This window comes from Odontesthes bonariensis, chromosome 13, assembly GCF_027942865.1.
Source record: "Odontesthes bonariensis isolate fOdoBon6 chromosome 13, fOdoBon6.hap1, whole genome shotgun sequence".
Classification (NCBI taxonomy): Eukaryota; Metazoa; Chordata; class Actinopteri; order Atheriniformes; family Atherinopsidae; genus Odontesthes; species Odontesthes bonariensis.
The window spans coordinates 30,058,183-30,071,249 of NC_134518.1; the positions used below are offsets into that span (position 1 = coordinate 30,058,183).

The 13,067-nt window shown below is 41.1% G+C and overlaps 1 protein-coding gene across 1 annotated transcript in view; it reads right to left on the reverse strand.

Moving 5' to 3' along the window:
- Nucleotides 1-912: 912 nt before the first annotated feature.
- Nucleotides 913-13,067, reverse strand: part of fstl5 (follistatin-like 5) — a 198,956-nt gene continuing 186,801 nt past the window's right edge. Inside the window, exons 14-16 of the mRNA XM_075481902.1 lie at nt 12,353-12,460; nt 11,009-11,133; nt 913-3,183 (exon numbers count right to left, since the gene is read on the reverse strand). Of these exons, the coding sequence (XP_075338017.1) occupies nt 2,481-3,183; nt 11,009-11,133; nt 12,353-12,460 (936 nt within the window). The 3' untranslated portion in view covers nt 913-2,480. The remainder of the gene's footprint in view (nt 3,184-11,008; nt 11,134-12,352; nt 12,461-13,067) is intronic.

Here is a 13,067-nt window from a genome sequence, read left to right on the forward strand (position 1 = left end):
AAAAGGAAACTAAGATGCATCTTTTTGAAAAGATCTACACCTGATGGAATTCTTATTCTATTTTTGCTTTTACTCCTATTTTCAAACTGCTTTTATAAATTTGGTTTGGTTTTGTCAAGTTTTATTTTGCTGTGTGTAACAGCCAAAAATGTCATTTTCTTTTATCTAATAGAATTGAGACCTTTTTAATGACATCATCTCTTTGCACGCCCGTCCTCTGCTGTGGCATTTCCAATAAATGGCAGTTACAGTTTGAGCACAAGATGAACTACTGCATTCATTGGAAGACCTATACTTTATTAGCCTAAAAATGAACCGAAACACTGCAATGATGGGGATCATATACAAGAGTTCATTGTGTAACTCTTTTGCTATTGTCACTGTGTTTTGTTGGGTGATATGTTGAAGAAGAGAAGTTCAAAGTAGATCAAATCAGATGTGGTGTATTAGATCTGCCTCATGAAAATGAAATGCTGCTGATCTGAGGCAGTTTTCAGCCTCACCGTGCCTCTGTTCCTTTAAAGAACACAACCAGCTCAACTAATTGGTCTTGCATTAATCAAAACTTTTCCATCCAGTGTTATCTTTAGCGTGTGTTTTTTACCTTTAGCCCTGAGTAAATCACAAGTTGACTCATGTCAGGTTTACATAAAACCCAGACGCTACATGATACGTCCAACCTTACAGATATTAATTCAGTCTGCAGACCTTTGAAGCTGTGCATTTCATTCTTTTCCACTAACGGAGGAAAATACATCCTTTACTTTAGGATAAATATACCCAAAGGGACAACAGAATCCTGACCTCGTTTTTGCTGCCTCTTATGCAGAATGATAATTGGCAACTCGTCTGTGAAATCACACTTGCTCACCAGCAACTGCAGGAGGTCTTTTAAATAAAGAGACACAAAACTTTTGTCATTATATAGTTTTTATTGTTGGGTAAAATGACAAGCGTGTTTTCTCTATATAAATAACAATCACATGAGGAAACAAACGAGACGTGACTATATGGAGGAGAGAGCTGTAATCACAATGTGCTCCGGTACAGGATGAAGAACATGAGAGCTGTTTGTTTTCATTCTTAAAAAGGAGTGTGCTGAGTCTTTGCATTGAAAAATGAACAGTCTGCATGAATCTGTACATTAATGAGAAACTAATGTACTCACAGTCAGCATCTATGTACAGGACAGAGGGCATCATCAGCAGTACAGTTGGATTTAAAAGGTGGGACTAAAACAAAATTAAAACCTAAACATAGGTGAGAAATTTTCAACAAGAAAGTCAGAATGATTTAATATAATCTGTACACGGTAAAAGTTCATGTTAAATTTGTGATTCAGTTAAAGAGGGTGAGGGTGAAAATGCAGAGAAATGTGTCCAGCAGGAAACCGTTTCAGTGTCTTGCCAGCTACGAATCTACTGCAGGAGCATTTAGAAAGAGCCACTTCTCACATTGAAAGCTCATCCCCTCTAACCAACACACCACAACTACATCGCTCATCATTAAGGAACACGCTGCCAAACAGAGCAAAACAAGTTTACCACACTGATCTAAACTCTAAGATCTTTTCATTTGGTCCAGACATACTGAAGCCTTGACAGAATTTCCTTCACACATACGTGTTCTATCGACTCTGCTAAGAAATACTCCACCATGTGTATAAAGCTCGAACAATTTACTAACATCACCACTGACTTTCATTTATCTGCTTTGGACTATAAAGGAAAAAGTGAACTATAGCATTCAAAACCTTCCAAAGCTGGTTATAATTTTGGATCAAAGGTAACAGAGCGCACAACCATAACTAACCACTTGGTCTCCACTTCAAACAGGATGGGATCACAGCAAGGGCCCATTTTAATTAGACTGAATCAGCTGCGATGGACAGAAAGACGAGAGCGGCAGATTGGTGATGAATGAAGGGGTCAAAGAAAGAGGTGCAGTCTGCAGCCACATAGGGAGTAATTACTCTAATTCCTCTGATGGAGGGAATTTTCCTTGAAGGCACAGGAAAAACTCAGGGATAGGTGAACGTTAAGTCGCAACAGTCAATCTGGACATAGACAATATATACAGTGTACTATATATGTGTTTGTTTTCGCCAGTTTGCTTCCATTGTTTTTGTTAGATTATCTACAGCATTCCCACACACTGAAGAGAACCCAGAATGAACGCACACGTTGATGGATTCAAACCAATTGACCTGAACAATGTTACGAGCAAGCATAAAGGCAAACAAACAAGTGGAGTTAAAGAAGAAACAAAAGTGTTTTAAGACCGTGATATCAATTATTCCTTTACATTTTTGTTATGTATTTTGGATGAAAGCCTCTCATCCAATGGACTGACAAATCATTTTGGTTTCTGAATCTGTGGTTTTCACTATCGCGCTCACTAAATTAAACGATCTGCAACAGAATTCAGTGCAACAGTACCTTAGAAGGATAACAAGGCTCACTGGGTCTTGATGTCATGACCTAAGAGTCCCCAACCCACACCACCACGTTGCCTTTGAGGACATCTGTGATCTCACAGTTGAGCTTGTCGAGCCGTCCATCCAGGACAAAGAGGGACTCTCTGGACGGTGTCATGAGGTACTGTCCGAAGAGTCCGCTGCTCACCATGACCCTGTTCTTGTTGCTCCACAGCCAGTCGAATGACTTGGTGGCCTCTTTCAAGCTTTTGATCATCTTGACCTTGCCGCTGCTCAGCTCCACAAACAAAGCATCCGTTTGCCGACCTGAGCTGCCAAACACGTTGTACTGGTGGATCTCCGTGAAGGAGCGCTGGAAGGCCAGATCAGACAGGTGCAAGTTGGTGTGGATGTCAAAGGGCTCCTGGATCTTTCCCCGCTTGGAAATGGTCTGGATTCTCATCAGGCCATCGCCATCATCCACTGTGACCAGGTAGTGGCCATCTGGAGACACGTAGGGAGTGCCGGTGACATCTCGGTTTTGGCCAATCACGCTGTCTGTTACGCTGTCGAGGATGAGCTGGGGCTGCGTGGCACCGGTGGAGTCTGGCCTGCAGTTAACAAAGAAGTAACCGCCAAGATGGGTGTAGGCTACAGACTTTGGGATGCAGTTGTACTCCCACAAACTGATGTTTTTAACATAAGAAGTGGTCTCCAGGTTGATTTTATGGAGGACAGGCTCATTTCGATGAAGGATGAGACCAAACCTGTGAGGAAAAAAAAAAGATTTAAACAATCACACATTTCTCTTATATGCAAAAACATGTGTGTGTGTATATATATACACACACAAAACATATAAAAGTTATAAAAACTGTTTTTATTGAAAGGGCTTAACTACCACCATATCCTGGTTATTAGAGGACGCATTTTAATGACTTTGCAGATATTGATGTGATTCAGTGATACTTTTTTAGCACTAATTAGGTTTAACTAGTGGAGCAAGTATGACGCAATCTTTAAAAAAACGTACAAAAGAAATAAGTGATTGAATTACTTTGTAATTCAGTATAGAGAGTAATTGTCTTAACCAGGTCATGGTAATCCTAAGAGCTTATATAAGGGCAAGTGGACTTTCTTGGATCTTGAAGATCTTTTCCTCTCTTTAATCTAGAGGGCTTCTTTAATTCTAAACTAGCTGATGGGGAGTATCAGTTTCTAAGTAGTAGAGGTACCGTTCACACTGGCCACTGGACCAATGTGTGAGTTGTTTACCTGTCTGAAAGAGCATGTTTTGGTCAAAGAATTCAAGGTGTGAATGGTTGTTAAACCGCGTGGGGGACGAGTCAGATGCAATTTGCAAAGCTCTTTCCATTCGCCCATATTTGCTTTTTTTGAATATCGGAAGTTTTTACATTTTTAGATTCAACATCTCAGTCACATCTTCTAAATGCAAATCAAAAATGGGCGTGGAGAATGTGTTACTTGTAAGTTACATTGGCACAAATCAACACCACATGTTGATGAAAAACCTTTTGAACAGGATGATCCTTGACATTTTTTTCTTTTTTCGTGCTAGCATTTGAAGTTTAAGTGAAATAGCTCAACAGCCATTTATGAAATCTGGAGGATATGCAGGTCCTCCCAAAAGGACATCTTGCTGTTCATTATTATTTTTAGGCCAGCACCATCACTGGGTAACATTTAAAGTTTTCTAAGTGTATGGTTAATATTCATTCCATCAGCTGCTGTTTTGAAATGCGTTTTAATCAGGAAATCTTCCCTTGAAAGACCCCATTAATATTTAAAGAGCAAACGAAAAAGCTTTAAAGCAGCACACTGCACAAATAATGACAATGTCTAATTGAAATGGAACATTCAAATTGATCTTTACTGGGTAATTATGAAAATTGTTGGACAATCATTTCAAAGAAATGTTCTTGAGTTGCTTCAAAGTTCATTTAAACGGACAAATCCTACATTTGCACACTAGCATCACCCACACTTTCCCCTGTAATAGAATTATTGTAGTGGTAAATATGGACAAGGATCAGTGAAAATGCAACTCATTACAAAAAGAGTCACTAAATGGCACATTTCGCTGTAACTGCTGAACAGCGAGAATATGCAAAGAATCGACAGGCCCCAATTAAATGTGAACACCAGCTGATCGATGCTGACAGCCACTTCAATCTCGTCGTCATTCATCATCTTTTATTCCATTTGAACACCAGCTGTCTGAACCTGTGAACAGAAAATGTGTCTGTCTGAAAGCCAGAGAGCCCATCATCATCACCGTGAGAGGAAGCATTGATGCTGAGATTGCTCTGTCCACTGGGTCCAGACAGAAGGCTGCACCGGGGTCATAAAGGTAAACTCTTTTCTTGTTTGTGCACAAATTGATAAGAAAATTGTGACAAATTTGATCACAGATAAAAGGTTCAACAACTGCTTTGCTAAGCCAGGTTTTTAACTTGAATTAGTTAGCCTTCACTAATTTCTTGCCCTCTTACGCATTCCAGCTGTTGAGGACTAAACGGTTTTCCTGATGTATGAGAAACTTGTCAATCTGTCATGAATCCTTTACATTTTATTTTCAAGGTTAATTTTAAACCAGACAGTTATGAGATAAAACTGATGGCATACTTTCTTTTTTTGTCCAGGTATAATTGCACCAAGCTCATTATCTGTTTGTTCGTATTTTGTGCTTATTTTTTAACTATACTGGCAGTTCTTAGTGTGAGTGAACCCAAGAAAAACTTGGCCTATATTCCCTCTATGTTACGACTTGATTATTCACTGCAACAAGTGCCACTTTTTCTGCAAGGAAATAACCACAACAATCAAACCACTCTCAGTTGAAGTGGAAAACAAGGATTTTCTACTGGTCATACAGTATTCCTCCGGGAAACCATGGATGTTATTTTGACCCGTAGGCTCCACCCTGTGATAAGCTCTGTCCATAGAGAAGCCATCCTACAACCCACAAGACCAAAAAGATTCACCGCCAACATCCTGGTACCGGACGCAGTAGGACAGCCGAGGTGCTGTGCTCATGCCCTGAAGGTTAGAGCTGTACTGGAAGCACAAAGGGAAGCTACACACTCCTAAGCAGGTGGTGAGTTGTGTACAATCTCAAAGAAAATAACATGCAACTACCTTTACTGTACTTTCTCATTCAGAGAATGTGAAGGTAGGTGAGGCAGTGTTGCATGTTGGGACAGCAGCACCATATTGTGAAGAACTGAACACTTTGAGGATCTCCTCAATCCAGCCAGCATGTCTTCTATTGAGGAGGCAGATTGTCCATCACCTTGGCAGAAGTTGTCAAGATCGTTAAAAAGCTTCCTGGCGGTAGACAAGATTCACTCCGAGATACTAAAGAATCTGGACAGTGTGGGGGCTGTCTTGGCTGACACACCTCTTCAATGTTGCATGGAGGTCTGGTACAATGCCTGTGGAAGGGCAGACCAGGGTGGAGGCCCTCGTCACAGATCCTGTTCGGGATTTTCACGGACAGGAGCTCGAGGCATAGTCTTAGAGATGAGGGCATCTGGTTTGGGAACCTGAGGGTCGCATTTCTGCTTTTTGCGGATGATATGGTTCTGTTGGGTTCTTCAAGCCAAGTCCTTCAGCACGCACCGGAGCAGTTCATGGCTGAGTGGGACACTGCCAGGATTAAAGTCAGCTCTTCTTAATCTGTGGCCGTTGTTCTCAGTTGGACAAAGTGTAATGTACTCTAAAGGTTGGAGATGGAGGAATTCAGGATCTTGTTCACGAGTGAAGGTAAGTTGGACAGATGGATTGGTGGTTCATCAGCAATGCTGGGTAGTGACTGAAAACATGAGGTTGCAGATACAAGCGTCTGAAATGAGTTTCCTTCTGGGTTCAGCCTTAGTGATGGGGTGAGGAGCTCAGTCAGCCAGACGGAACTCAGAGTGGAGCCGCTGCTCCTCTGCATCGAAGGGAGTCAAGTTGAGGTGGTTCGGGCTTCTGGTCGACTCCCTTTGGAGGTTTTCCGGGCATATCCAACTGGGAGGAGGCCCCAGGGCCGACCCAGAATACGCTGGAGAGATTATATATCCCTTCTGGCCAGGGAACACTTGGGATCCCCAAGGAGGAGCTGGAGAGAGGGATGTCTGGGTTCCTGAACATGTCTCCGCGGCCTGACCTCAGATAAGCGGAAAACAATGGATGGATGGATGTTGCAGTAGGAAGTTATGTCTAGCAAAGAGTAACTGAGACTTGATATAGTCTTACTGCGTAGGTCCATAAAAACACATTACAGTAAGCAGGACACAAAGATGATGTCTTTACAATTCTTTAAAGATTTTCTAAAACTCCTTTGAGGAAAATGTTGCAGTACTTGAACCAGGTAACATCAATTTGTCATTGTAGAAATGAGACATGTTAATGACCAACTGAATGGATACAGATTTGTAAATTAAGAGCAGGAAGATTGTAGGTCTTTGACCTCTGTCAAACAGACTGAACTCATTTCATGCTACTTGGAAAACCTCACTTGTTAGATTAAATTTATTTTACACTGTCCCACTTGAGTTACAAATAAGCTCAAGGGAAGAAAAGTGAGGATTTCCTTGAAATTCATTTAAAAATGCATTGTGTGGTTTAAAACTGAAACAGCATTTTCCTCTTCTAGCAGGGAGAGCTGATGATTTACTGTTCATCATTACAGCTCTACAGCAAACGGTGCCGAAATTGCTTTGCTATGGATCGCATTCAATATTGTGGCTTGTATGACAGATCAATGGCTAATATACATGCTGTGATATATTGGTAACATGCCTGGAAGCAAAAGGTCAATGGTGCATTTATACTGCAACAAGATTTTTTCACGTCTTATAAATGAAAAAGGAGCCATTATTTGGCCTTACTTTGATGTGAGCACAGCTGGGTTGCTTCATTGGCACACCCGGATTCCTCTCTGCCAGCTGACAGCTGTTAGCCATTTCTACCAATGGTTACTACATCAAATTCTTTCCTGTCCTGCTCAACAGGGTTAAACTGAAACTACTTATGTTGTGTTCATGTCTTTTTTTTTTAAAGTTAACATGTCAGATTTTGAACACTTTGTTCTGCAGGTTACTTAACGATCCTGAGAGCACAACAATGCATGCTGCACAGTGAAATATGTATAGAACAGCAATTCTCTAGCTCAAACCTCAAATCAACATCTCAGTGGACTTGTTTTGCCAAAAGGCATTCTTCGCAATGATTAGAAATTCATGAAAAAGTGGTTTGGGCAGCCTGGGCTGCAGAATACTGTAGATGTGAGTATAAACAGGAAAAGAAGAAAACAGCTTCTTTTTGCTGACATGCAAAGCTGCCTGATTGTAAGTCGATGCTTTTAATGAATGACAGCCCCCAGAAGTTCCTGTTCACTTTATTTGTTGCTAAGGGGAATCCCCAGTCCTTTAACAATCCCCGGAAGTTGCAAAATATATGCTCGCTGTTCACACTCACTGCTCATTTAATTGACTACTCGATGTTGCGTCCCTGCCAGTAAATAAGAGTGTGGGTACAAAATATAAAACAAATTGGAGCCACAAGGCAGAATTTCAATTAAATTTTCCCGATATTTGCTATTGAAACGGCTACACTTTACTCTTAATGTGCTGAATTGTATTAATTTTTATATACACTGTTGAAGTTGGAGGGGATTTTGGTTTGGGTCTATTTTTAATGGGACAAACGATCGACCATAGTCTTGGAACTTGTTAAATTTTTTTCTTTGATAGACCAAACAAATATGCTTAAAGCCCTAATAATTGTATACTGCCACACAAATCTGTTTTCAAGGATCTGTACTTTTTCAATAATTTTACACTTCAATTTCAAACCATCAGACTTATAACAAAATGTTCTATGGTTAACGCCTTGTATTGCAGGAGAGAAGGCTTGCTTTGTTTTCCATTGTGTTTGAAGTAGTTAAAGTACCCCAAAATTCTTATTTTCATTGTAAAAACAGCAAGCAAAATGTTTTTTCTCGCTTACTCCTCCTCTACATGAGACCATTAACACCCTGAAATCCTGCAGACCTTCTCCTTGCTCCTGGCCTTTCCATGACATTATCAGAGCGTTTGGGACCAGTTTCTCTTTATCCATGTTAAATCTGAGTCTGACAGCTGCACGTGACGTAGAAAGAAAAAACGCAGTTGCATTAATTATGTCTGTGCTTCTGTTGGTGGCGAACTAAAACCGTAAAGAGCAGGTTGGGTGGTGTAACATGAGCAGAAAAATGCCTGGTCATGTCCACAGAATACTTTAGTATCACTGAGGAGGCAAGTTGTCTTTCTGATTTCTATTGTCAAAGGGAAAATGTAGCAGAACAAACTCCTGCACAATGTTTAAGTTGAATATATATTTTTGGAGGCATACAGAACTATTTTTTTTTCCTCTGAAGACTCGCCACCTTATCGTGATTGAGGACTTTGAGAACCCCCATGACAGGGAAGAATGGTCTCCCTGATCTGAACACGAGTCATTGGCCATAACAAACACCATGGTCGTGCATAAGATGGTTCATAAGTGTACTTGATACCAGGCCACCTGAGGTTGATGATTGATTTTGTTGTCATATCATCAGACATTAGGCTGTATGTCCTGGACACTCAGATGAAGAGATGGGCAGAGCTGTCAGTTGATAAACACCAGGGGGTAAGTCTTGTTAGTTAACGGGGAAGACTGCCGGACAGACAGAGCATCATGGGGAAAATGGGAACGTCTGACATTGAAGAGTGTCAACCACGATGTCGCAACCGGGCGCTCACACCAAAAATGCCTTGGGCGGTGGCGGCGGCCAGCTGCCATTCATTTTCAATGTAGACTGCCGTCGATGAGCAACTCGCGTTGTGGGCAGCTCAACTTTATGCAAATGAGCAGCGGCGCGACAGCCAATTGTGGGCCGATCTGGATTCCGAAGACGGCAAAAGAGGAAAACAAGGGAAGATAAATCAATTATTGCAGTCTCCGGTTTCCCAGAGCTGTAGGATACAAGCCTTTTTGTCGACAGAGACGATAAAAAAAACCATGATGCCCGAACTGGCTTTTATCCAGTCGGAAATAGCGCAGAAACCAAACATCATTGAAGCAGAATTCCTGAATCCGCTGGTGAAATTCTCCGTGGAGCGGCCGTTATGGACCCAGATGGAACGACAGCAACTGGGCCTGCGTTTCCATCACAAATATGCAGATGCAACACAAAGAAGGCTGCCCAGAGTGTGATCCATGGTAAAAGAGGGAACCGATGTACAGATGGATTCTATGCCTGCTATTTGAAAGCCCCGCCCCTTTGTCGCTCGCTTTTGGTGTGCAGGCGGTGCGTTGTAAGCGACCTCAGCGACCACAGGTGAATTTGTCGCTTTTGGTGTGAGTAAAACAATACATGTGGACTGGAAGTCCAGCCTACCATTGAAAGTTTACTCAAGGGTGTTGAAAAGTAAGGTCTGACACAGTTTGGCCATGTGTTCTGTTGATTTGGAGAAGGCTTATGGCAGTGTCCCCTGAGGGTTTCTGTTGGGGCAGCAAGGGGGTATTCAAAGTTTGTGGGATATTGAGTCCCTGTATAAGCAAAACAAGACAAAAGTCAAGCTTTTATGTGGTGCTCATGGACAGGATTTAGAGGCATACTTGGGTAGAGGATTGGCTCTGGTTTGGAAGTCTCAGGGTTGCAGATGATGTGGTTCTGTTGGCCTCTTCGAGCCATAACTGTCAATGCGCCCTGGAGTGGTAAGTGGCCAGGGTGCGAGTTACTCCCTCCAACTCCGACACTATGGTTCTAAACTTTTTGGCTACTTTTATCATTATAATGAGGAAAAATTATGGAATTAACTTGTATTCGTGAAACAAATACCTGTACAAATTTTAATATGCAAATGATTCTGCAGGAAACATGGCCCCTGCATGAGGGCTTTCAGTGGAAACAAAGGATTATAAAACTCCATTTAAGAGGGTAATCTGACTGAGTTTGGCTTAGGATGTTGGTTGCTCCCACTCAGCTGCGTCTAAAATTTGGAGTACATACAAAAAATGGTAAGGTTGTTAAAGGGAAACAAACATACAGGTCCACCAAGGAAGATGTCAGTCAATTTTGTGAGCAAACAGTGTAAAACTGGCTGAAAGAAATGGGATTTACATTTAGAATAGCCAAACGTAAACCATCACTAACACCTACACATAAGCATTCAGGAACTATGGATGACAGTCGTTCAGTGATGAATTGCCAATATGCATTGGACAAGCAGATGATGCTAGATTTTTTGTTTGGTGAAGGTCCAATGAGACAGAAAGATGAATGCTGGAAGACTTTACAAGGCTCCATCTTGCAAAACTGATCTTTTGAGTACTATACAAGAAAGAGATGTCCTCAAATGATTCAAGCAGTCATAAAAATCAGAGGAGCTGCAACAAAATACTGATTCCTTTTTTTTGTGTGTTAATCATTCCATAATATTTTCTGTGATATGTAAAAAAAGGTTAAAAATAATTATATATATATATTCAACAAAGCCAAACAGAAAATAAAATGCTCTAAAAATATCATTTAGCCAAAAGCAGTTTTGTTGGATGTACCTGATGTGGTTAATGAGGAGGCTGGAGGCGGGGATGAAGAAGTCGTCCACCCTGTCGAAGCGCCTGCCGACCGGTTGCGTGTGGACGGTGTGATGGGAGACTCTTCCACTGGCCTGATTGATCACCTGGTGAACAGCAACACGGAAGCAGGTGGGTGTTTAACATGACCTTGATGAACACTTTCATTGCTCCCGGTTCCTTCTCATTTAAGACTTTTCAGCCATTTATTGCATCCAAAAGGGAGTGATACTTGTAGAACTGACATGTTATTTTTCATTTCACAGATAAAACTCCTCCTCTTCCTGCTGTGATATTACAGCTTCACAGTGGGGGGTGATGATGTGCGCTGTAGTACTTGGTGTCTAAATAATACTTGTGCATGCATAAAGACATCTGGCTGTGTGTGGGCAGGGTTGCTGTGATTGTGCCACAGTGCACAAAACAAATTGCCACAGATTGAGCCCTGCATTATGAATTTCTGTGCTGGCAATGCAATGATGAGCAGGCTTTTTCTGTAAAGCCACTGAACAGCCCGCAGCATCAAGATGACTTAGAGAAAACAAATAACTGGTACATATTTGTTTATTTTCTCAGTGGTGTTTTATATCAACATGCAGCTTAGCTTTTGCCACTTTACATGAGAATTCATGGTTCATCTGTGTTGGTTTAAGTATGATTTGCTGGAGATCGCAGGAACATTAGCAGCTAAGACAGATTTTTCTTGAATTATGATGGGACTTTAAACCCAATTTGTCACAGTTCCAATACTTTACCAGTGGACTGTGAGTATTGATTTGGGTAAGCAAGAAAAACAAAAATAATTGATAATTCCACAGAGGCTGAGTTATTAATTTATCTGAAGTCACAGTGGGAAGAATTCACATTTAATACGAAAAAATATCTTTAAAATTACATAAAGCCTCAGAAGTTGCTGGATTTGACGTCTGATTTTGGAGATATGTTCATCTACCAGCTCCTTTTTATTTACAGTAATTTAACAATACCTAAAACCAGTTTGTCAGTCTTGGATCAGAAATGTTAGTAGTTCACAGGTATGAGCTTCTTCAATAGGAATATTTCATTTTTCTGGGTCATAGATCAAATGACTTTAAATTTTGCACTGTTGGTGGAACTAAATGCAGTTTGCTGCCTTGTAAAATGGGGATTTGTGATTGTCATTTTTCACATTGCTCTGATGCCTCTTAAATAAAGAAATAATAGTTGTTTCAACCAAAAAAATGAAAAAGTTACACAAACAGTTTTTCAAAATGTCATTTCTGCCTTGAGGACTTTGACAAAGACTAAACTGTTCAGAGGAATACACAACTCAGAAGAGTGAATTACCTGCAGAGTCGGGAAGTTCTTCTCCACATCTCCCCAGCTGAGCAGCCACACCTGGTCGTGTGATTTGTCATAGTGCAGCTTCACAGGATAAGGGTCAGTGCTGACAGTCTGGAAGGGGACACACAACATAACCATAGTCAGCTTTAAAGACAGCAGAATAATCCTTTAAAGGAGTCTAGATTTAGCTTTTCATGTGCGGTGCTTTCTAAAAAGGCTCCCTGCACACTAATGCGTTGGGAGGTCGATGGGAGCAGGTGTATTTTTCATTTTTAAGGTTTAAAGTGCGTTTAATGTTGAGTTGACAGACACGATTGCTTTACCACACTGAAGTAATTGCTTTTCGCTTTCATAGGTTACTTGACACTTGGCGACAATATTTCGAGTCAGAACAACGGATGAGTCGCATGTGACAGTGAAGCGCTCCTCATGCATTATGTCCACCCGAGCTCAAAGGGAATGTGGAAAGCACAGGAGGGAGGAATGCAACGCTAAAATAAAGCAATCATGTTTTTCCAAGAGAATCATTGCAACCCTGAATTCTCTCAACCCATTTTGACGGCAGCTTGTTTTCTACAGTATCCGTTTTGCAGTGGAGTCCTAATAGTATTGTTTACCTTGGCAGGATATATACCGTTCTCACTCAGAAGGTAAACTGCTCCTGAGAGAGTTTTTGCAAATAAAATGAGAATATCTCTTGAATCCTAAGTAATCTCTG